We start from the raw sequence: 23,860 nt of genomic DNA, 5'->3' as shown, positions 1-23,860 counted from the left end.
CAGCAGGCGATGTAACTCACCAACAGTTTGTCTTCATCCCTGAAGATGCACTCTTCCATTGTCTCCCAAGATAGATGGATGCCAACAACCAAAATTCTACTGCTACTTCTAATTTTTGTAATAGTTTCATCTTTATATAATTGATTGGATATAACAGTTTACTGTATTTAATGGTAAAGCCTAAACCACAGAGACTAGGGCTTGCTGATCAGGTCGGTGGTTTGAATCCCCACGACGGGGTGAGCTCCCGTTGTTTGGTCCCAGCTTCTGCCCACCTAGCAGTTCGAAAGCACATCAAAGTTCAATTAAATAGGTACCACTCCGGTGGGAAGTTAAACAGTGTTTCCGTGCACTGCTCTGGTTCGCCAGAAGCGGCTTAGTCATGCTGGCCACATGACCCAGAAGCTGTCTGAGGACAAACGCCGGCTCCCTCAGCCTATATAGCGAGATGAGCGTGCAACCCCAGAGTTCTCTGCAACTGGACCTAACGGTCAGGGGTACCTTTACCTTGAATATATTTTTGAAAGATAGAATACAAATAATAGAAATTAAATGGTTCAACATATTATCCAAAGAAATATGAGTATATTAATATTCTCATGGAAAGACTGCTTAGGGTGATCTCACACCATTTCACTATTTATTTATAAATATATATATACCACTTAAATCTTTAGACAGTTTAAAAAAAGAATAATATAACAACGAAAATGCTAACAACACTTAATGTAATCACTTTTAATACTTTTGAAAAGATAGAAACATAACTGTATATCGCAAATAAAACTTAGATGTGTACAATAAAAATATTAAAAATATAAGAGTTCAGGAAAGCTTACGGAGGGATAGGGAATAAATGTTTTAAAGAGGCATTTAAAAGTCATTACTGTGTCTGCCTCATGAATTACCCAATGGAAGGCATTCGAGAGGGTGGGTTCCATCTCCAGGAAGACCAGGTTCTATAGTGTCACTAAGTAAAAGTCTTCTGGTCATGAAATCACCAATAGAGTCTCCTCAGAAGATTGTAAAGAATGGTTTATATAGGGGAAACAGTCTGCAATATATCCTGATACCAAATTATTAGGGTGTTAAATGGCAACCAGAAATCACTGAACTTGACTCATTAACTAATACAGTATGCAGCCAAATATTTAAACACTACTGTACTAGGCATAAAGCTAAATATCTCACTTAGCAAACTAGAGTCTGGAGTGATTAACATAGGTACAGCAACAGAGTTGCTTTTCCAGTACTATATTATCTAGGAATACAGTATCTGTCTATCATATAATGCTCAGATGCATTAAAAATCAAACCTTTAACTAGGAAGTTATTCTCCAACTCAGAATGTTTAAAGAAATAAATCTATTTTTATCCAAATCCCAGATAAGATTTGCTCGGGAAGTGAGAGACCAAGCTTCAAGCCATCACCCAGCTGAGGATCAAACAGAGGCAAGTTTCCTCTGAACTTCTGCTGGGTTGGCAACCTTCTTCAGAGATCACCTGTTCCTGCTCTATGTTCAGCCTCCATTCCTGGAGCTGGTCATAGTCAGAGGCTTTGCAAAAGGAATGAGTGTGAGAAGATACTTCTAGAGATGGCTAGAGTCCCTTTTAGTGTTAAACAACTGAAAACATCCCTGCAATTTACCGTATTTTTCACTCCATAAGACACACTTTTTTCCTCCTTAAAAACAAGCGGAAATGTCTGTGCGTCTTATGGAGATAAGAGACGCTAGCTCCCTTCCTGGCCCAGCCCCCTTGCCCAGGCCTCCATTATTGTGTTTCCCCAGCGACATGGGCCTGGCTGATTAGATTATCTGTCTGGAAACTGTAGAAATGGCTCCTTTTCCTTTCCTAAAGAAGCTGCAGAACTGTGAGTTGAACCCCATAAAAACTAGGGTTTTTTCCCTTTGCAAGGTAAGCTCAACGACTTTGAGCTGATCCTAAAAAATGGAGCTTTCCCCCTTTGCAAAAGAAGCTGCACAACTGTGAGCTGATCCAAAAAAGAGGGCTTTCCCCCTTTCCTCTAAAAAATTAGGTGCGTCTTATGGAGCGAAAAAGACTGTATTTGTTATTTTGTGTTTGATGTTTTGAGGGAGGGCAGGTTAAAATGTTTATAAACACACACACACATACATACACACACACACACACACACACACACACACACACACACACACACACGATAGCCCAGCTCATGAACTGAGATCTGCCTCTGGTGAGACTACTCCACAGGTAAAGACCATGCTGGTGAGAAGCACAAGAGTGAGAGCACCTGACGCCTTCTTTAAGTGATATTCTGATTTTAGAAGAACTGATATGAACAAGTTAGTCCTCACTAGAACATTCCTTGGCTATCTGACCTAGAATTAAAATTCAGAGGTGCATTCAATGTGAAACTGTGTGTTTTGCTGTACCTAACCTGTAATGAGCTCTGCCTGCCTCTGAATACAAAGGTGATTTCCACTCACTAAACACCAATACGTGTATGAATAAAAATGAAAGGATTTATCTAAATCTTGTTAATGCACACAGATGTTAAAAAGTGACCTTTACAACAGAAAAGGAAGGGAAGAAGAGGTAGATTTAAAGCTTTAAAGAACAAGAAGCAGGTGCCTTACGTACAAGTCATCTTTCACACACACAAATGTAGATTCCAGGTCCAAGTCCAGGCACCAGCAAAACATGAACATTCCATTTAGGTAGAAAAAAGGCCCTTTTAAAAGAAGTATGGCAGGGTGGAGGAGAGGGAGGACCTTTGCAAAGAGAAAAATGGGAATAAGAACAGAGGGACCATAAACCGGGTTGAGGGTCCCCTGAAGTTTGGTGCCAGCCCTGCCTTGCAGTGAAAAAATATTTTTGTACAATCTCAAGTCAATGTTTTCCACCCATTTTCTATTAATCTTCTTCTGCACATACATGCACATTCCACACAGCATGATATCCTCCTCTCGTTTTCTTCATCACTGCAGACCTCTGGACCACTCTCTGCTGTCCAACATTCTCTCTCCACCCTATAACACTCTGTTTTCTTTTCCAGGACTCCATTGCATGTTCTCTCTGCACTATCAAGTTATTTCACCCCCATCTCTGTTACGTCTACACCCAGCCTCATTTCTCAGCAATATTCTCTATTGTTCTTTTGTTCTCCCCACACCTCCACAGGTTTTTCCTGCACCCCAATTTCTTATCCCCTTTTTTCTTCCTCCACGCCACGAATCTCTGTATCTCTGTCTCTCAGCTACTTCTTTCCTTATTCTCACAGACCTCTCTGCACTGGTTCCCGCACTCCCAGGTTTCTCTTCACCCCGAAGTCTCTGGACCCCAGATACAGGAATCTCTCACATCCCTTTTTATTCCTTAAGCCTTTCGTTTTTGCTCGGACCTGCCCATGTGACTACATTACAGTTTTCACAGGCAAAAACAAAACTATGCCATACTTGTCCTTAGGTTTTCTAAAAAGTTGTTATGTAGTTTGCCATTCAGAATCATTTTCAATCAAAATTGCCTGACTGGAGGGAACTAGCAATGTTATCATCCTCAGGAAACATTTCCATTATATGGATAGAGGTCCTATTGTTTATAGTCGCCATAAACAATGATTAAAAGATAGACTGTAGCAAATGCAACAGCCTCTTGCCAACTTCTATATTGGAAGTCCCAGAAGGGTAAGAAATTGTTTCTCAGTTAAAAGACAAAGCTTCCTTTCCCAGAACAATTTGTCTCCTGAACTGACAGCCACCCACTCCTGCTATTGACCCAACCCAACTTGGTCAGTTGCATATTTCCAGCTGTACTTAAGGCACATGTTCCTGCCAATCATCCTGGACACAGGGAAAATCAAGAGAATGCCCAGGAGGACAGGGGGGCAGGGAGAGAGAAATAGTTGTGCTTTTCATTCAGGCTTCCTTTGCTGTTCACCTTTAGCAGGAAAGAGAGAGAAAAGCCTCCCTTTTTATTGTAGTCTGCATTGGATTGGATTTCAAATTGTTTTCACATAAAAAGTGTTATGAATTCTTATTTTAATTGTAATAATTGTTTTTTATATGTGAATTGTTTCTATTGCTGATGTTTTATTGTAACACTGCTTCAAGATAATTTATGGGAAGCAACCCATAAATGGCATTAAATAAATAAATAAAATTTATTTGGGAAGCAGTTGTGTGATTTCAGAAGCCTTTCATCAAATAGAGGCCAAATACCAAGACCTGAAGAGCAAAATACATTAAATGTGCCATTAGAAAACAAACTAGCTGCTCCTGGAAATACTAATCCCTTACAGCTTTTGGGTTTCAAGAGGCTCAAAGTCAAGCACTGTTATCTTTTCAGATGTGGACTAAAGCTGGGGAAGAAGGGCCCAAAATGGATCCTTTTTTTTTTTTTTGAAATTCTCCCTTCCTGTATGAGAGAATTGCCCTGAATCAGACTGATCTGAATCAGAGAGAACAATCAAGAGGTTAAAACACCACTTGGTCTGTGCCTGGAGGACTTGGGATGGCCTGAAAACCTGCAGGGACAAGAATGGGACATCCAGGACTCTACCATGCCCAATTCAAGATGCTGGTCTATCAAGCCCAAAACAACTCAGGGAAGGGACGTAACTCAGTAGATCATCAAACTTTGTATGCAGAAGATCCTGCGTTCAATCCTAGGCATCTCCCGTTAGATCCTGGGAGAGATTCCTTGTCAGAAACCCTGGAGAGCTGCTGTCAGTCAGAGTAAAAAATACTGAACTAGATGGACCATTGTATAAGCCAGCTTCCTCTGTTTCAGGGCCCAAGCATCTGCAGGAGTGCCACCTCGAATACCAGCCAACTGGATCCTTAAAATTGGGTAGGGCACTCCTCATAGCCCCAAGGATTCATAGTGACAGGACTCATAGAAAACCCTTTTGCAAATTTCCCACTGGAAATGTTTCTGTCCCCTTCATTATTGGGATTTAGACATCAACTAAATACATTTGTTTACCTAGGTCTTTATAATGTGTTAAGTTAATGTTTGCCTTGAACAGCAGTGCATGGGTTGTATTTTTAATTACTGCCAAGTTATGTATGTTTTAGTTTTGATTTTGTTTTAATTACTGATACAATTTTTTTTGCTTGTCCTTTTTTTTGTACATCGTCTGAGGAGGGTGATTCTTAAGCTCAATAAATAAATGATTATTTTTTTTAAAAGTGGGCATTCAAACCAATACCTGGAAGAGACAAATCAGACCGATGCAAAGACCAAAAGGTAGAAGGAACACACAATAATCACAGGAGCCACACATCTTTCTGGGCCTCTAGCACTAATTCCAAGCTGCTTCACCACCTGACAGTACTACCTTGTCACTATCAGAGCTCAACAACAGCAAAAAGTGGCCACACTCTTCTGAGGCCTTATCAGATAGAAATGGCAATTGCGGGGTAAATCATAAAGTAGGGATGGACAGATTAGTCTATTTCTAGTCTGTGTCCGTGTTCATTCTGCAAACTTTCACCCACACAAAAAAATCATATTTTAATACACATTTAACCTAAAATATGCATTTTGAATGCATTTTAATATTAAAAAGTCCACATTTAAATATGCATTTTAATACATTCTTTTGAGCTGATTAACTATATCTAACATTTGGAAAAGTGGAAAAACCAAAGGAAAACAGCACTGCAATCCACTTACAGTCATACCTCCGTTTACGACCACAATTGGTTCCGGGGAGCCAGTTGCTCCCTGAGTTTGTCGCTCCCCAAGGCACGCTTCTGCGCATGCGCGAGCTGTGCAAATCGCTTCTGCGCATCCGAGCGCCGCGGAACCCGGAAGTAAACACTTCCGGGTCTGCGGTGGTCGGAAACCAAAGTGGTCACAAACGGAGGCGGTCGCAAACCAAGGTTTGACTGTACAGTCATACCTCAGTTTAAGTACCCTTCAGTTTTGAGTATTCAGTTTAAGTACTCTGCGGACCCGTTTGGAACAGATTAATCCACTTTCCATTAATTTCAATGGGAAAGTTCACTTCAAGTTGAGTACACTTCAGGTTAAGTACAGACTTCTGTAACCAATTGTGTACTTAAACCGAGGTACCACTGTATTCAGTTAGCTCACTTAAAAATAAGAGCTGAACAAAAATGCTCAAAGCACTTACTCAGCCCTCTGTGCTTAGCTCCTAAAAGATTGGCAGAGACAAGCCAAAGGGCAAGAAAAAGAAACCAGGCTTTCTGCTCTTCCACTGAGTCTTTTTTAACTCCCTCTAAGCAACAGTAAAGCATCTACTGCTGAGGCAGTGAAACATCTGAGGACTGAGACTGCTGAAAGAGAGCCTTCAGAAAGATATTTGGAATAGTCTGCTTCCTACTGGTCAAGACAGAGCATTACCCATTGCAGAAAATGCACTTAATTGGCTCTAGTAACAGAGAAATGTAACATTACCACATATTTCTTCTGAACTAAACCTCAAATATTTTTGTATTTATAAAACCTATAAACATAATCTAGATAGTTTATAACCTGTCAGGATTTTGACCATGCTTAATATATCTTGCCTTATTTTTTTAATTTTCAGTTTTTTGGACCACAGGACCAGTTTTTATATTCAGAAAAGTTATTTGCTCTTCATTTTCACACATAAAAAGCAAGTCTGTTGCTAATGTGATTGTGCTACAGAAATGCTGCACAAGAATGACTTCTGGGTGGAATTGGGTCAAAGAACAAATGCCCAGGAGTTTATATTGCAAGGCAGCAGCAAGCATTTCTGTTCCAGCAAAAACTACTTCACTTCTGAAGTGAACAGGCCTGGCAAACTACATGCTTGCCTTGTCCAAGCACAGCCATGCATACTAACGGTTTTAGCAGAACACTTGGACATAAAGCCTTCAAACACACATTGCAGGCAGGCACTCTGAGGGGGTGAACAGTGCCTTCCAATAATTTCTCTTCATTCCTTCTTCCCTCCCTCACACACGCACATGGCAATTTCAGTAGTTGTGATCTGAATATTCACTTTAAAATTTATGTTTTTAATTTGTATCCCACTTATTGGTCCTCAGTGGCCTTGCAGTTAGAATTAAAATGGAAATATGACACATTGGAAATGGAAAAATGAAGATTTTTGTTCCAAATCTGAAGTCTGCCTCTCTCATGTACACTTATACAGTATAATTGAAGTCTGGACTCTGGCACAGACAGTTTCAGTCTGTGTCCTGACCCTTTTTCCAGCCAAAGTCTTGGTTGTGGCTGTGCCAGCAATGTATTTGGGTCTCAAGCTGCTGCTTGTAAATGCCAGGTCAGTCTATATTAAGATCTCCCTCACCCACAATTTAATCAGGGTTAAGGATGCTGACCTGGCATATAAAATCAAGACCTGGGTGAGGAGCAAGTCATGGGGTTAGTTTCTCCCAGCTATGCCCACCTTGGTACTTGGTACAGCACAGGAGTAGATACCAAAGCACATGATCTACATGGCATACCTAGTATGTCTTGCCTTTTAAAAATATCTGCTGCCCATGCTCCACACAATGACGAGTACTTTGAGCTCACAACAGATAACACACTTTTTATTCACTATTTTATTAAATTATTATTTATACCCCACCATTCACTCCTAGTCCACTACAGGATTTTTAAGGTCATTCTCACCTAATTGAGGCTCACTAATTGCCACAGTGATTCAGAGTCAACATTAATATTATCTTCCTCTGTTTACTTTCTCCTGCCCAAAGGCTAAATAATTAAGGACTGGTGCAAAATGAAATGCAAAGGTCACTGAATCTTTAACCATTTGGGTTTGAAGAAGTTACAGGTATGTCAGCTTAAAAAAGAAATGCTTTTGTATACATTTTCATTCCCAGTCTTTCCTTAGATTGCATAGGCTGGCTACTCAAGTGACTGCCCATTATTTCAAGCATTCTGCAGTTCAGCCTTGTCATTGGAAAAGGGATATGCAGCTGAGTCCAAATGAGTCTGGTAGGATAGTTCTCTCTCTCTCTCTCTCTCTCTCTCTCACACACACACACACACACACACACACACACACAGGTTTTATGGGAAGGAAGACAGAACTGCTCTTTTTACCTAGGGAACCTGTGGACCTGCAGGTGTTGTTCGACTCACAACTCCCATCATCCCCAGCCAGCATGGCCAATGGTCAGGGATGATGGGAACTATAGTACAGCGACATGTGGAGGGTAAAGGGTTAAGAAGTGTTGCCCCAAAGACTAGTCATTCATTTCAGATTGCAAGTAAATTGACCAAAGACAAAGAGTAAATAGGTGCCAGTTTGGACAAAAAGAATTATGCCTTTCTTTGGACAATTAAAATCTGTGACAAGCTCCTATGTAAGTGTGCTCATGATCTTACTTTATGTTCTTTTATGCTCTTTCATAATCCCAAATATTTTCCCTCATAGACTTTTTAATTTAAGGAAAGTTTTTAAGCCAGGTAAGTTCTTTGATTTAAAGAAAGTTTTCTTCTTTTTAAAAAAATTGTATTATGTATCAATAGGAAGGTTACTTATGTTTCTAAACCAATCTGCAAGTAGCCAATGTGAGACATCACTCAACTATTGTTTTATTGGCCACCACATCATCCTGCACCAAAAATTAAAGGAAACAGTGTTATATAGACCGGTTTCTAAAAAGAGCAAGTATAGGGCTAAAAGATGTTCTCTACTTGCACCTTCACTTTGTACAGGTAAGAAACTAAATCCAATATAAAAACAAAAATCCAAAGCCACAAGGTATTGAATCTATGGGCGAGTTAGGATACTCACACTGTTTTCCTAGGGTAGGTTGGCTCTATGGTATACCTTCTTTCCCAAATCAGGGCACCCCATACATCATTCCTAAACAGTTAAATAAGCAAAGACTCCAAGGAGAACAAAGGTACTCTACTGCAACATGCCTAACATTTACATTGCCCCTCTCTGCTCATTAAACAGATTTTGTTTAAATAATGAACAAACTGTATTACAGACTCCAATGAGAATTCCAAAATTATAAGTCAACTGATAAAGCTCAGAGGAGATGGAAGAGAACGGGAGGGAGAGAAGAGCAATATTGACTAATATAAAGGGCGCAGCTTGAGAAAGGATATTCCTGCCACACCTGATCAAACATAGTCCACAGAGGGGAGAAGGAAAGAGGAACACGAGAAGAAATGAGGCAAGGCAGTTGGAAATTTGCATCCAGTACAGATTAAAACAAACTCAGTAGGGACTGAGGAAATACAGAATATATATTACTATAAATGCAAAACTGTTCTAAAAGCTAACTCAAATGTCAAAGATTACTGCTTGAATAAATTTGAATATGAAAGTCATTGCTTCTGTAACTTAATGAAGAAATGTTCAAACCGAATGCAAGTAAGAGCTGAACTCTGCCCCTGTGTTGCCTCTTTAAAGTGGAGGTCTCTGACAACAGCACCACATGCAATCAGGGCCCACCAATACCCTGCCTAGGATCAAGTCTGTTCCCAAGAACACCTAGGAAGGATTTCCAGTCAGTGCTACATGACAGAATTAACCTACACACAGGAGACATGAAGACTGGCATGGTCTTTTCACAAGTGATATGAATATCAGGAAACTTAACTACTGATTCCACAAATGCACATTAGTCCAATGCATACATCATGGCAGAAAGTCTAAGTCAAAATTCTGAGTATTTTCCTAACACAAAGTATGAAAGAGTTGTCTAGATTTTAATCAGGAGATTAGTGGAGAAAATATTTTATCATCCCTCAGCCCCAAACCATACAGCTGGCACGCACACACACAACAACCAGCCCCCTCCAATCTTCTTGCATCACATTCCTCCTGTGTGCTTTTATATCATAAGTTTGGCTATTGTTACATCCACAACTGAAGACAGAAGAAACCATGGGCAGGGAAATGGAGGGAAAGACACACTGTTTCTAGCCAAGGAAAATCAAGTCCCAAAACATTCTACTCCAAATATATTTTACGAATTCAAATGAATTTGCACAGCTAAATTTTAGTTATCTAGGGTGTACGGTTGTGGGGAGCGCTATGCTTACTCAGCGAATGAGGAAAGGTATTTTGTACCACATGGGAGGATATAGCCCCTATCAGCTTAAAAGCATGTGCAATCCTAACGGCCACCTCATAAGGTAGTTCAACATTATCTCCCAACTGCATACCAGGAGGAAAAGCTGAAGCATTTATTGCCTGTCCAATGCCATTAATGCATTCATGCATGAGTTAAGATTTAAACTCAGTACATTATTGAAGCAAGAACTCACATGCCATTCCCAACAAAATAGCATAAAGGCTAGTGTTTAATTAGTTTGGTTTAGTAATTTATACCCCACTTTTCCCTATACAAAATAGTCATGGTCGCTCACAATAGATTAAACAATACTATTACAAAGAAACACAACAAAGTGGATCAGACAAAAGCAGATCTCAAGAGGCACAAAGTTAGACACTTTCTGAAAGGACGCATATACAGATGGTACCCAGACTGTAGAATAACCTTGCTAGGTTAGGTTGGACGCACAAGAGACAGGGTCTTCTCAATGATGGTATCACAGCTATAAAGCTCCCTACTCAATGAAGTGCATTTGAGCCCATCAGTGCAGGATTTTAAAAAACATACATCTTCCAAGCTACATTTCATTATTTTTGGCTATGAGATTATGAGCTGTTTTACATTTTTAAATCAAAAACTCTGGCAGACCTGCAAATTCTAGATGCTTTTTCCTTATAATACCACCTAATATGTCTCCTTTCGTTTATGTATTGACCCTATTATGTACACTGCACTGTGAAGGCATGGTTTGAAAGTGAACCTAGATTCCACATTCTTGGTGCCAGCTATGAATGCAATGCTGTTCTATACCGATAGGTAATACATATCCTTATTTTAAAAAAACAATAAATCTATCTGTGCAGAATATAGGCATGTGCCCTGATTCTCTACATACCCAATATTAACTAAACAGCAACAACAGCTTACCAGTTATGTTATTCAGCACTTCTTTCAAGACACTGAAGCTGTGCAAAAGAGGATCACGGTCTTCATCCTAAACACATGAAAAGGTTGTTACTAAGTCAGAACTGGACTAAGTTAAAACTCCCTCACAAAGGGGGAGAAAATATTTATATCATCTTTCAATATGCACTTAAACAGATCATTATTCAAAGAAGCCCCAAAGTCTCTCCTGGTCATGTGCGAGTGGGAAAACCATTGGGGCTCACTCAGCTGGAGGGGGGTGGGAACCTTCCTGCCCCCCAGATGAGACGTGCAAACAAGCTGTGTTGTCCCCAGCCCACCAGGAGCTGCGGTGAAAGCACCTCAGCTCCTGCAGTGAGTGCTACAACAGTTTCACCCCACGCCTCGCTGGCTGAGGCCAATGCAGCTTGCGGTGTCACGCCAGATTGCAATGTTTGGCTGGTGATGCATCACAATGTTGAATACCTGACATTGCCCAGCCCTACTAGTAGTACATGGTCATTGACTGCTGGGAATGAGTTTCAAAATGTTGCCTCGTGCTCCGGCCAGCTTGCTCACCCACCACCCCTTGTGCCAGTTCAACAGTAGCAGCATCGGCATGCCACCCCATTCCCGCCAAGCTGCTAATCCAGCTCGATTGCATTGTGCAAAATGGGTGTTAGGAGGAAGGTCACAGAGGTAGCACACAGTTCCTTTGCCAAAAGGATTCCAGCTGCTACACAGAAAGCATCTATATCCAGGTCAGCAGGGGTGTGGGTGGGTATGCAGAACAATCCTATGTAGGCCTACTCAGAAGTCCCACAGGGTTCAATGGGACTTACTCCTTGGTAAGTATGCATAGATTCACAGCAGCCTTAAGAAATGAATGGGATAAGCAGTATGAATGGCTAAACACAGTTGTGAGTAACCTGTGGCCCACCTCCAGATGATGGACTGTCATATGTTTCCCTCCCTGTTGCCCTCTGGATGTTGCTAGACTACAACATTCATCATCCCTGACCACTGGCCATACTGGCTGGGGCATATGGGATCTGTTGTCCAGCAACATACTTCCTATCCCTAGACTATCTCAAATGGGATGTCCATTTTAGTTTCACCTTGGGCAGCAAAATGTAATGGAATAGCCAACTGCCACAGCAGAAGGTTATAAAGTTGGGGAGGAATTTGTATACTTTTATTATTTCTTTACAATATTCTCTGAACTGTGAAGGGCACTTTACTTCATACCCTAAGGCACTTTGTCCTTAAATTGTTGTCTCTCAATTCTTAAACTGCTCCAATCAGAAGTTTAAAGCTTTGATCAGAAGTATTACATCACATGGGTGTGTGCATTTTTAAAGCTTGAGAGAAAGCATTTTAGACAGGCTCTGAAAGACAATGTTCAAGGCGCCAGGATTTGAGAACAGAAAGTGACAACCCTTTATTCCAGTTCAAAGGTGTGGAAAGACTGTACCAACCCCTCCAACAACACAGAATTTAACAACCAATCCTAAAGGGGGTACCGATACTGCCAGGAGGATGTTTAGTGCTACAAGAGTATATATGAAATGAAAAAGACCCAAGAAGTCTGTGGATCCTTAAAGACTAACACATTTGTTTCTACATAAACTTTTTGTAAGCAGGATCTTGTTTTATCAGATGCTTGTTTTATCAGATGCACAAACTATGCAAATAAGTAGGTATTATATGAATGCTCAGAGAGCATCTTTGTGATCCTAACAACCCTGCAATTTAGACCAGTATTATTATCCCAATATGTGGGTGCAGTAGAGTGGGCTCACAATATCCTGTTGGTACCCCGTCCCAGAGTTCAGCACTTTTCAGTCTCTTATACAGTAGATGCCACATTCCAAATTATTTTGTTAACTAGAATTAGACAAGTGCCTATACAAATGGAAGATCAAAGCTGCCTACAGCAACATATAGCAAATAACTATTTCAGTTTCTCACATATGTTTGATATTAGACATATTCAATATTTACTTAATAGAACTCAATAACTTACCAAATGTGTATGAGTACTCCATCTTGCACTGCGTTTTATGGCTCCTACTACTGTATTGATTTCACCTTGAATAATATAAATGTTCTTATCCACAATCCTGACAGACCTAGAATTGAAAAAATAAATTAGTACCCATTCAAATACAAAAAATAACATTATTATTCCATACCAGGAAAGAAATTCGAAAGTATGTCCCAGAATTTACTCTTTGGATGCCAAAAATTATAGAAATATTTCATGAAATGAGAAATAGTTAAATTATCTTGGTGCAGTCTGTTTTATATGTTTTTATTATTAGCTATTCCACCCTATCTTTTAGTTCACAGAGAGACCCCAAAGCAGCTCACAAATCAGGACACAATGTTTTTATGTTAGTTTCTCAAGACACTGAACCCATCAAACCAAAATGTTTAATCAGAGTCTTCCTTCCTTCCTTCACTTGCTTTGGGGAAATAAGGGTCAGCATGTACAATAAATCTAGAGTTTCACTATTTCTTTTAAGATACAACTTTTAGCGCTTCAAAAGCAAGAAAATCCTTAAAGGCCACTATAAACCTGGAGGGAAAGGACTCATGACTTCACAGTCTAGACCCAGCAAACCACAGATTGTGCTAAGTAAACCACTACAGGAAAGATATGGGTTGGTACTTGGCATACAACTTATCTGGCAATCAACTGAGCACTGTAAAAAAGGGGGGGGGGAGGGAGTAAAGCCTGCCAGTGGTTAACAGCCTGGAAGCAAAGGATCAGAAATGCATACAGAAGTGAGGAACAATCCAAGTAGTGCATCTCTGCAGCAGTGTAGTATTTGGAAAAGCAAAGAAATATATACCAATCTGGGAAGCAGCCAAAAGCACACCCTGCCCATTAGAGTAGGCTTCCCTCCCCAATTTCTAGGGTACCATTTGGTAGGTATCTCACTGATAAAGTCACAGAGATGGGCTACCATGGAAGAGGACTAAAGGAAAAGGGGGTAGAAGGCAGAAGATTGAGATAAGAAGAATGTGATGAACGGATCACTGCATGAGTGGTGTAGTGCAGGGGTAGGCAACCTCAGACCCGTGGACCAGATGCGGCCCAATAGCCTTCTCAATCTGGCCCGCGGACGGTACGGGAATCAGCATGTTTTTACATGAGTAGAATGTGTCCTTTTATTTAAAATGCATCTCTGGATTATTTGTGGGGCCTGCCTGGTGTTTTTACATGAGTAGAATGTGTGCTTTTATTTAAAATGCATCTCTGAGGTTATTTGTGGGGCATAGGAATTCATTCTCCCCCCCCAAAAAAAAAATAGTCCAGCCCACCACATGGTCTGAGGGACGGTGGACCGGCCCATGGCTGAAAAAGGTTGCTGACCCCTGGTGTAGTGCCAACCACCTTGAAAGAGGCAGTGGTACAGTCCCTACTTTAAAACCCAATCCTGACCCTGAGATTCCTGATTACTGCTGCTGATCACAAATGCTCCCTTCAGGGTCAAGGTGCTTGTGCAGGGTGGGGTAGGGTAATGGCCTAGCTTCAGAAACACTTGGAGGAAACCAATTATCTAGACCAATTTTAGACAGGGTTCCAGACCAAGCTTTCGGACTGAATCAGCTTTAGTTGTTCTGATGGATGTCCTTTACTAGGAAACAGACAAAGGGAGAGTAACCCTGTTACTCTAGCTGGATATTTCTGCAGATTTTGACAGCGTTGAACATGGTATTCTCCTGGGCCAACTCGATGAGATAGGACTTGTGGGTGCTGTGTTGCAATGCTTAGATTCCTATCTGAGGGACCAGATTCAGGGAATACTGTCCAGACACCTACACTCTCAGATATCACTAAGAACTATTCTGTCCCCAACACTATTTAACATCTAAATAAACTGTTGGGGGCAGTCATCAGGATTTTTGGGACACAGTGTCAGCAATCCCGAGCACTGCTTCTCTGTTATATCTAAATAAGATGAGCTGTATAAAGGTAATAAACTGAAAATGAATCAGCTGCATTTGATATTTCTTTATCTACTACATTCTATAAGGCAGGCTTCCCCAAACTCAGCCCTCCAGATGTTTTAAGACTACAATTCCCATCATCCCTGACCATTGGTCCTGCTAGCCAGGGATCATGGGAGTTGTAGGCAAAAACATCTGGAGGGCCAAGTTTGAGAAAGCCTGCTATAAGGAAACAAACAAGAGAGATCTGGATTATCTACTCATATAAATTTTGCAGCCTTATTCCAGGGTGAAAATAGGCCCTTGAGTGTTATACCATGAGAGAAATCTTAGGACAGATGATGAAATTAAAATAATTTCATTGTTTTGTTCATTATTCCAGTCAAATCCAATAGTATTTTTATATATATGCCCTCAATGCAGCTTGCATAAAATGTAATTAAAACACAATTAAAACCAACCTAAAATATAATTAAAATCAAAGAACTGGCAAGTTTTTGGATATTTACTATTCCTAAGATCTGGTAGAGAGGCCTATATCTGGGCTGCACTAGTCATGGAGGCACAATTGTTTGTGGCAAGAGAAAGGGCCTTCTGGATTATGGGAACACTTGAGGTCTAGTTGGTCCCCTCCCTTGCCATTTCTGCCCATTGGTGAAAACCTTTCTCCCCTGGCAAGCTTTCATCTTGCTAGGCAGATGACACATGGTGGACCTTGTTTAGGGTTTTTGTCTACTGCACTGTTTTCCATTTTCACATTGTTTTATTCTTATATTGTTGATAGTATGATACTGCCGTTGTAAGATAGCATTGTAAAATGAGCAATGTGAATGCACTGCAAAAGTACAGGAAACAAATCTTCTGGAAAAAACAAAATGCTGCATTTGTGGTGAATCCACAAGTGGCAGGGGCAGCAGGAGTTTACATCATACCTGAGTGTAAGTTGGAGGTACTGTGGGATTAAACATGGAGCAAACTCTGCTGAAGTGCACTAGTGCCTGCTCCCCAATCTAGGAGACTTGAGCCAAAACCACACCCAGTGTTTGTTAAGACTGGCATTCTCCAATACTTTAAGCTTTCCTTGTGGCACACTTGCAAAAACGATTGGTCACTACTTTTGTAGCTCAAGGACTCAACTCTTTCTGTCAAAACCACCTTTAAGAGGTCTATATATTATGACAGCTAACCCTTCTGCTTGTCAGATAGAAATACACATTTGGGTAGTGCAGTCCATGTGTTCAGGTAATCCAGCGTCTGCCCCATATTGCATGTGTTCAACAGTCATAAGTAGTTGCCATTTCCACTAAGCTGCAACTCTACCCAACTTCAACCTCCAACAAATCAGGTTTGAGGAAGCTCTATTCAAGTTAGATAGCCACACGGTAATGTATCAAAAAGTAATGAGGACAAGTTGTATCTACAGTACTAGTCTTTTGAAAGATGGCAGAATTGGCATGTTTGTGTGTCACATGAAATCTATCACCACCAACTCAAAAACGAATAACACTATATGGACAAGAGACATGTATACAGGCCCCAAATGCCAGTTCTGGGTACTTCCACATACATTCTGTCACCCAGTTCTTTGACTTCCAGCAGACACTTTACAGATCTGTTTTTCCCCTATGTTCCTATAGCATTTGCAGCCATATTTGAAGGTGTTTACAGCCATATTTGAAAGTGTATAAATATGTAAAGCATTGCCTTATGAGAACCTGTCCAGGCCTACCTGGGCAAGCTTGGAAGGTCACTGAGTCAACGTCCATACCCTCAACCCCTAAGTCACTTGGAGTGTCAATGACAAGGACGAGATGCAGTGTGTTCCCTCTCATTGGGGGATATTCCATCCAACTACATGTGAAATTGTGCTGGACATAAGGAATCATTCCACCCAGGACTCCTCTGGAATACTATGGGGTGATGGTAAGATCTCGCCATTCATGCAAAGGGCTAAAAAGACCAGAGATAACTCTAAACCCTAATGCTGCCTCCCATCCAAAAGTGCAAATCAGACTACCTGAGATACTGTTCCTCACCCCCAAATCCTCTGTACTTGACAAGCCTCATTCCTCTCACATTAAACTTTGCATGTCACAGGCTGCTGGGTCTTCCCAGGCACCAAGCACAAATTAAAATATGTTCACTTCCTTCAAAACCATTCACAACACCCAATGAAATGTAGTGTGTGCCCAGACCCTAGCAGGCAGGGTTTTGCCTATCCCTCCCCAACCCTGAAGCTTGTCCCAAAATCAAGCCAATGGCCCAGATCCTTAGGCAAGCAATGTTTTTATAGCCCTGCTGTCACAGATCTTTTAACCAGAAAAGCTGAGAACACAGTCTCAGGCATTCTACTTTGCAAAGTGCACACTGCCTTCACCAACCAAGGCCTTCATTTATGCTTTTTAGGGTACCCCAGCAGCAGCAGCTGAACTGCCAAAACTGGGCCAGCTCAGAAAGAGTCACCAAACACCTCAGCTCAGGTGCCCCAAGAGTGCAGGAGGATCTTATGGGAACCTGCACAGGACCCTGAGATCTTTGGGGGAAGGCCCTTCTCTCGGTCCCGCCCCCCTCAACAGTAACACTCAGTGGGGTCACGGGAGAGGGCCTTATCATCAGTGGCAGCTCCCAGGAAACTTCAGAACTCCCTTCCTCTGCACCATCTCCCGCCTTGCTGTCCTCCCAACCAGCAGGTGAAAAAGACCTTTCTTACTCCAACAGGCCTTTGGGAACACCTGCTTTTAATTAAAGGTGTCGGCGCTGTTCTTATTGTAATGACTGGTGCCGTGCTGATCTTATGGAGATTATTGATTATGTTTCAAAACAGAGCTTAGATAGGTATGCAGTTTTCAATTCCATTGGGTCTCCAGCCACAGGAACCAACTCCCCACCCGCTGCCCTAAAAAAATAAAATATTTGAGGGGTATGGGTCCCCACAAAGTTGATGTGCATTGCCATTCAAATAACGTGTGTGCACCGTGTCATGTGATCAATTATGTGAGGCGTGACTTACACCCTCCCCCCAATATTTTATTCAAGTTGGCACCCGTGTCTCCAGCAGCTGTTGGACTACAACTCCCAAAGTCCCTAGCTAGCAGGTTAGGGGGTGATGGGAGTTGCAGTCCAACGGGAGCTGAGGGCCCACTTTCGATTGGACGCTGCTTATTTCGATGCTTGCTCTCTCTTTTTTTAGCGGTTCTTGTTTTTATCTGCAAGCCGCCTCGAGTCCCGTCAGGCGGGGTATAAGTAAATACATAACCATAACAACCACAGTAATAATATCGGCCGGAAGGCAGCCGCCAACCGGTCCCTCGCTGCACTTTGCCTCGGCCCTGCCTCCCGCGACAGGGAAACCGCGGCCTTCGCGACACGCCTGGGCCGGACACCACCTTCGGGCCCTTGCCGGCGCCCACACACGCAGGACAGGCCCCGGGCCCAAACTCCCTCGGCTTCCTCAGCAGGCAAAACCCGACCTAGGCTGCGGGAAGAGCAGCTGGGAATGTCTGGCTGGCTTGGCTCACTCACCCCTCCATCCAACCGGCATCCAAAATGGCGGCGCCTGAGGGCAGTTGTTGAGGCGTCTGAGGGCCTCTCGGCATTGCCGGGGAGCCGGACCGGCGGCGGCCCGCTCCGGGAAGCCCGCTAGCTCCGAGAAAGGCAGCCGCCCCGAGGAACGGCTGGAACCGGCTCCTCTCCTCTCTTCGCTTCTCTCTCACTGACGTGGAAACAAGAGCGCAGCCTAGCTTGCTGCGCGGTTTACTGCCGGGGACGGGGAGGGACCTTAGCCAATCGAAACCAGCATCTGAGGAGACAGGACACCCGCCGCCCAATGGGAACGGCTCATTCCGAGGGAGATTGGCGAGGGGCGGGGAGGAGAAACCCTTCCGCCCCCGCCCCCCTAGCGAGGAGCCAATCAGGAGAAAGGCTTGGCGCTATTGGCATCGCTAGTTGCCAATAGCTGTGTGGGAAAGAGAAAGGAAAGGAAAAGCCAACCCTCCGGATAGGTGAGCAGTCTCCCGGGGGGGGGGGAGTCAAGTGTGATTGAACTGCAGAGCGAAGATTTGCTGTGCATTATGGGGTGCAGCTTGTCATTTCTGGGCTGCGTGAGCGTGTGAATGGTCAAACGCGCAACTCATTGGTTTGGTGTATGTGTTTTGTGTGTGTGTGTGTTTTGCACTCTCCCAAAAATTACCACCCAAAAGACAAAATAAGGAAATGCATCGCTGGCTACTGCACTACTACATTTTTACCTTGTCACATGTTAGTTACACTGAATTTTATTCCATATTACATAAAATTTATGTGCCGCTTGATTTGTGAAAAAATACAAACTCAAAGTTGATTAATAAAAACCTAAAATAATAAAATCAAGATAAATCATAGAATTGTAGACTTTGAAGACATCCAAGGGTCATCCAGTCCAACCCCCTGCAACAGAAATATGTACAACCTTGCTCAAAAACATCCAAAAGTTAAAATGCTAAAACAGACTAACATTACCGGCATAAAGAATTGCTCTTACCGGCACCGAACCCTTCTAGGGAGGCAATGATGCAACAGAAACCTTTTACAATACTTGTGGTGAGTTGGAGATTTGTATCTTTCCTCTCTTACATCATGGATGTTGACTTTTATTATGGAAATGTGTTCTGTATTAGTAATAGTAATGCTATTGCTACAACCTCATCATGACCTTTGGATAGAACAATAAAACTATGGGGGGGGGGGACTATCATGACTAGCATCTAGATCAGGGGTCAGCAAACTTTTTCAGCAGGGGGCCGGTCCACTGTCCCTCAGACCTTGTGGGGGGCCGGACTATATTTTGAAAAAAAATATGAACGAATTCCTATGCCCCACAAATAACCAAGAGATGCATTTTAAATAAAAGGATACATTCTACTCATGTAAAAACACCAGGCAGGCCCCACAAATAACCCAGAGATGCATTTTAAATAAAAGGACACAATCTACTCATGTAAAAACATGCTGATTCCCGGACCTTCCATGGGCCGGATTTAGAAGGTGATTGGGCCGCATCCGGCCCCCGGGCCTTTGTTTGGAGACCCCTGATCTAGATCAAGGGAAGTAATAGTACCACTGTATTCTGCTCTGGTCAGACCTCACCTGGAGTACTGTGTCCAGTTCTGGGCACCACAGTTCAAGAAGGATACAGACAAGCTGGAACGTGTCCAGAAGAGGGCAAGCAAAATGGTCAAAGGCCTGGAAACGATGCCTTATGAGGAACGGCTTAGGGAGCTGGGTATGTTTAGCCTGGAGAAGAGAAGGTTAAGGGGTGACATGATAGCCATGTTCAAATATATAAAATGATGTCATATAGAGGAGGGAGAAAGATTGTTTTCTGCTGCTCCAGAGAAGCGGACACGGAGCAATGGAATCAAACTACAAGAAAGAAGATTCCCCCTAAACATTAGGAAGAACTTCCTGACAGTAAGAGCTGTTCGACAGTGGAATTTGCTACCAAGGAGTGTGGTGGAGTCTCATTCTTTGGAGGTCTTTAAGCAGAGGCTTGACAGGCATATGTCAATAATGCTTTGATGGTGTTTCCTGCTTGGCAGGGGGTTGGACTGGATGGCCCTTGTGGTCTCTTCCAACTCTATGATTCTATGATTCGATGACTGCATATATGTGCAGAGGACAGAATGGAAGCAGACCACACACAAGAGCTAGACTTTAACCACCTAGATATGTTGAGATCTACATATCCGACTGAGTGTCTTCTGCATAGGCCTGTTTCTATGCTAAAATCTTTAGATGAGGTGGCCTTATATACCTGCTGGGATTGACAAGGCATCTGACCCTAAACTGAATCTCACAGCTCTCTGATTAGTTATCATTTAACTCTTGGGGGAAATAATTAGCATCACATGTCATGTGCATGGAAGTTGCCGAACCAATTAACCAACTAGAAGGATTACTGTTAATAGCACCAGTTTTACTATAAACTGATATTGCTGGATAGTTTTGACGAACTGCAAAAGTATTTTTAGTTTGCTTTCTGTTGCCACCCTGGAACTTTTCTTTATTACTGCCACTTTGTTTTGTACGATTCCTTGCAAATGAAGGAAAACAACTTTTCTGCTCGTATATGTTGATAATATAATTTTGGTTACTGACAAACGAGATTATACAAAAACAAAATTGGGTGCAGGCTTGGCCAGGACATAGACGTCCTGTCTGTGACAAAGGTGACCTGTGTGCTTGCTTGATTAACAGCTGCTGGGAACTTCAAGGTCCCTGCTCTCCCTTCTTATGGTCTTTGTACTGGACCAGGAGACTCCAATAGAGAGCATTCCATGTCAAGAAGGAAGGCAAGTGGGCACCCTATCAAATGACAGGGCAGGAGTTACACGGAGCAGGGCCTTTTCACTGGTGGTGCCCATTGTATGCCTCATTCTTCCCATACCTGCTCTCTTTTGGCCTGTATTTTGGAGCTTTATAATTTAGGAAGACTTTGGAAGAAATGGTTGACAAGTCTTATCAGTCGCTGACATATGAGCAGATTTTAATTGCTGCTATTCTGGGCTTCTGGTGCACCAGGGTTTACACCAGAGTAATAGAGTTGGCCAGGATGCCAGAAGGGATACAATTTATGAGCTTTCTCCATTATCTGCACAGCAGGAGGTGTTCAGTCAACAAGGCAAAGGCTGAGCTGAAGCATTCCCTGCTGGTTACCTGCTTTCAGCAATAGGGGTCGCTGTTTGGTAGAACCCAAGTGGTTAGCTGTCAGATTCTAGAGCTCCCAATTGGTGGCTCTCCCAATTGGTGACCCAGGTGGCGCTGTGGTTAAACCACTGAGCCTAGGGCTTGCTGATCAGAAGGTCGGTGGTTCGAATCCCTGTGACGGGGTGACCTCCCGTTGCTTGGTCCCAGCTCCTACCAACCTAGCAGTTCGAAAGCACGTCTAAATGCAAGTAGATAAATAGGAACCGCTACAGCGGGAAGGTAAACGGCGTTTCCATGTGCTGCTCTGGTTTGCCAGAAGCGGCTTTGTCATGCTGGCCACATGACCTGGAAGCTGTACGCCGGCTCCCTCGGCCAATAATGCGAGATGAGCGCGCAACCCCAGAGTCGGTCACGACTGGACCTAATGGTCAGGGGTCCCTTTACCTTTACCTTTTTTAGGTAATTCACAAAGTACAGAGTCCATTTGTAAAACACAGTGTTCTTTCTTAAAGCAGTAACATAAATCTCCATTGCCACATATTGGGTGTATATTTCAGCAGTTGAATGTACAAGTTTACGGCCATGCTGTAGTGTAGTGCTTATGCGACTGTAAATAATAGGTGGCTGGGCTCATTGTCTTGGGGGGTTGGGGGTGGGGGGAAGAGGTGACAAAACTGATTTCCAATAAGTGCCCCCCCTTTATTTCCATAACAAGTCCTTGAGTCTGTACTCTGAATAGTGACACCAGTCCAACCCCTGCACAATCTCATCAGGGCTCACCTTAAGGCAATTGGAGCAATTTGGCCAAAGGGGCTCCTAAGGGGCCCCCGCACCAGGGCAATCTAGATGGATTTTATTTATATCTATAAATAAAAGACTTTGGCTGTGAACTGGGGCCCTACCCCCCCCCAAATGGCTGTGAACTGGGGCCCTACCAAAAAAAAGTTCAAGTTGCACCCTACTGCTTCAAATTGGGCCCCACTGGCTAGCCCTGAGTCTAATAGTTGCTGGGGCCGAGTTGCCCTGCCCTCTCATGAAGTATTGGGTTTGCAATTTTGGGAGAGGGGAGATTGCGGCCCTGGGGAGTGGGCAGGCTGGAAAGGCCTCCTAGATTTAGAGGCCCTAGGCTTCAGCCTACTTAGCCTAAATCGGGCACTGATTGTCATGTTCACAGTTTTAAAGGTTGCCAGTCATTCCTGCATTTAGGGTACCTCCCGTTCCCTAACTCTCCGATCTTTGGATGCTCCAGAGAAGCCCCGAGGGGACGGACGACCTTCCTGCCGGGACCTTCCTTGTCACCTGGTGGCTTTGACAAGCCGCCGCCGCCGCCGCGACCCCTCCTTCCTCGCCCGAGGGAGCGGGCTGGCCCCTGCCCACAAGCGGGCCTCCGAGGGGGCGGGCCCAGGGAAGCGCCAGAGTCTGGCAAGGGCGGGGCCCGACGACGCCTCGCCTGCCGCGGGAAGGGGGCGGGGGGCGCTTGGCCAGCCGCGCGGCTGCGAATGGGGCGGGCTAGGCGCGCGCTGCCCGATGGCAGCTGCCTGGGGGCGCCGATGGCCTCATCCTTAAAGCCCATGGCCCCCGCGAAGGGGACGCACTCGACGGCGGGACCCTCCTCCAGCAGGCTGCGGCCAAGCGCACGCAGCTCGGCAGCACTACTCCGCAGGGACTTACGACGAGCGGAGCCGAAGCTGGGCAGCCCCGAAGGCTGGCGCGGAGGCGAGGCAAGGACAGCCGACGGCTCTTTCTGGGCGCACGGACGCCGCGCGCTGTAAGTGGTCGCTGTGCCGGCTTCTCCCCGCGGCGCGAGGCAATGGAGGCAGCCGATAGCGGGGCAGGACGGGGCGGGGTGCCGGGACAAGGCTGGGTGTGCCCGATGGCTTGTATTGCGCGCCCCTTGCCTTGCTGCTCCGGCGCCGGGTGTGGTGATGCCTATTCTGCCAGGTGCTCTTGGAAAGGTGAGGGCGAATCTTGTCCTTTGTCTGGTCCCGGCCTTCCCTTCAAACCTGTGGTGAAGGTCGACCGGTCTTTCTTCTGCTCAGCCTCCCCCTGCCGCAGCCGGTGGGCCGAGCGTGATTTTCTGCTGTCCTGGAGCGGCGCACTGGCTCTCCTTGTCCCCGGCGGCGCACTGGCTCTCGTTGCCGTCGAGGCTTCGCGAAGTGCTCCTGGGCACTCCAGTGAGACGGACGGGGCGGGGGGGGGGCTCGGAAACCCGAGGGTGAGTTGATCCGGTGGCTAGGGCACAATCGAGGCGCCTGGGCAGGAGAGCCGAGGCGATCCTTCCGACTCGG

At 44.0% G+C, this 23,860-nt stretch overlaps 1 protein-coding gene across 13 annotated transcripts in view; it reads right to left on the bottom strand.

The window, feature by feature from the left end:
* The window catches only part of GBF1 (golgi brefeldin A resistant guanine nucleotide exchange factor 1), an 85,393-nt gene extending 66,734 nt beyond the window's left edge, over positions 1-18,659 (bottom strand). For 12 of the 13 annotated variants that reach the window (XM_035137348.2, XM_060275074.1, XM_035137341.2 and 9 more), the window contains exons 1-3: positions 18,411-18,658; positions 12,955-13,060; positions 10,953-11,019 (exon numbers count right to left, since the gene is read on the bottom strand). In XM_035137348.2, the coding sequence (XP_034993239.2) occupies positions 10,953-11,019; positions 12,955-13,060; positions 18,411-18,484 (247 nt within the window). In that variant the 5' untranslated portion in view covers positions 18,485-18,658. Of the gene's footprint in view, positions 1-10,952; positions 11,020-12,954; positions 13,061-18,410 lie in introns of all 13 variants that reach the window. The other variant, XM_035137344.2, reaches the window with a different exon arrangement.
* Between the last annotated feature and the right edge of the window lie 5,201 nt (positions 18,660-23,860).

The sequence above is a fragment of the Zootoca vivipara genome, chromosome 5 (assembly GCF_963506605.1).
Source record: "Zootoca vivipara chromosome 5, rZooViv1.1, whole genome shotgun sequence".
Lineage (NCBI taxonomy): Eukaryota > Metazoa > Chordata > Lepidosauria > Squamata > Lacertidae > Zootoca > Zootoca vivipara.
The sequence above is the reverse complement of the archived record's forward strand: the minus strand, read 5'-3'. Positions and strand labels throughout refer to the sequence as shown.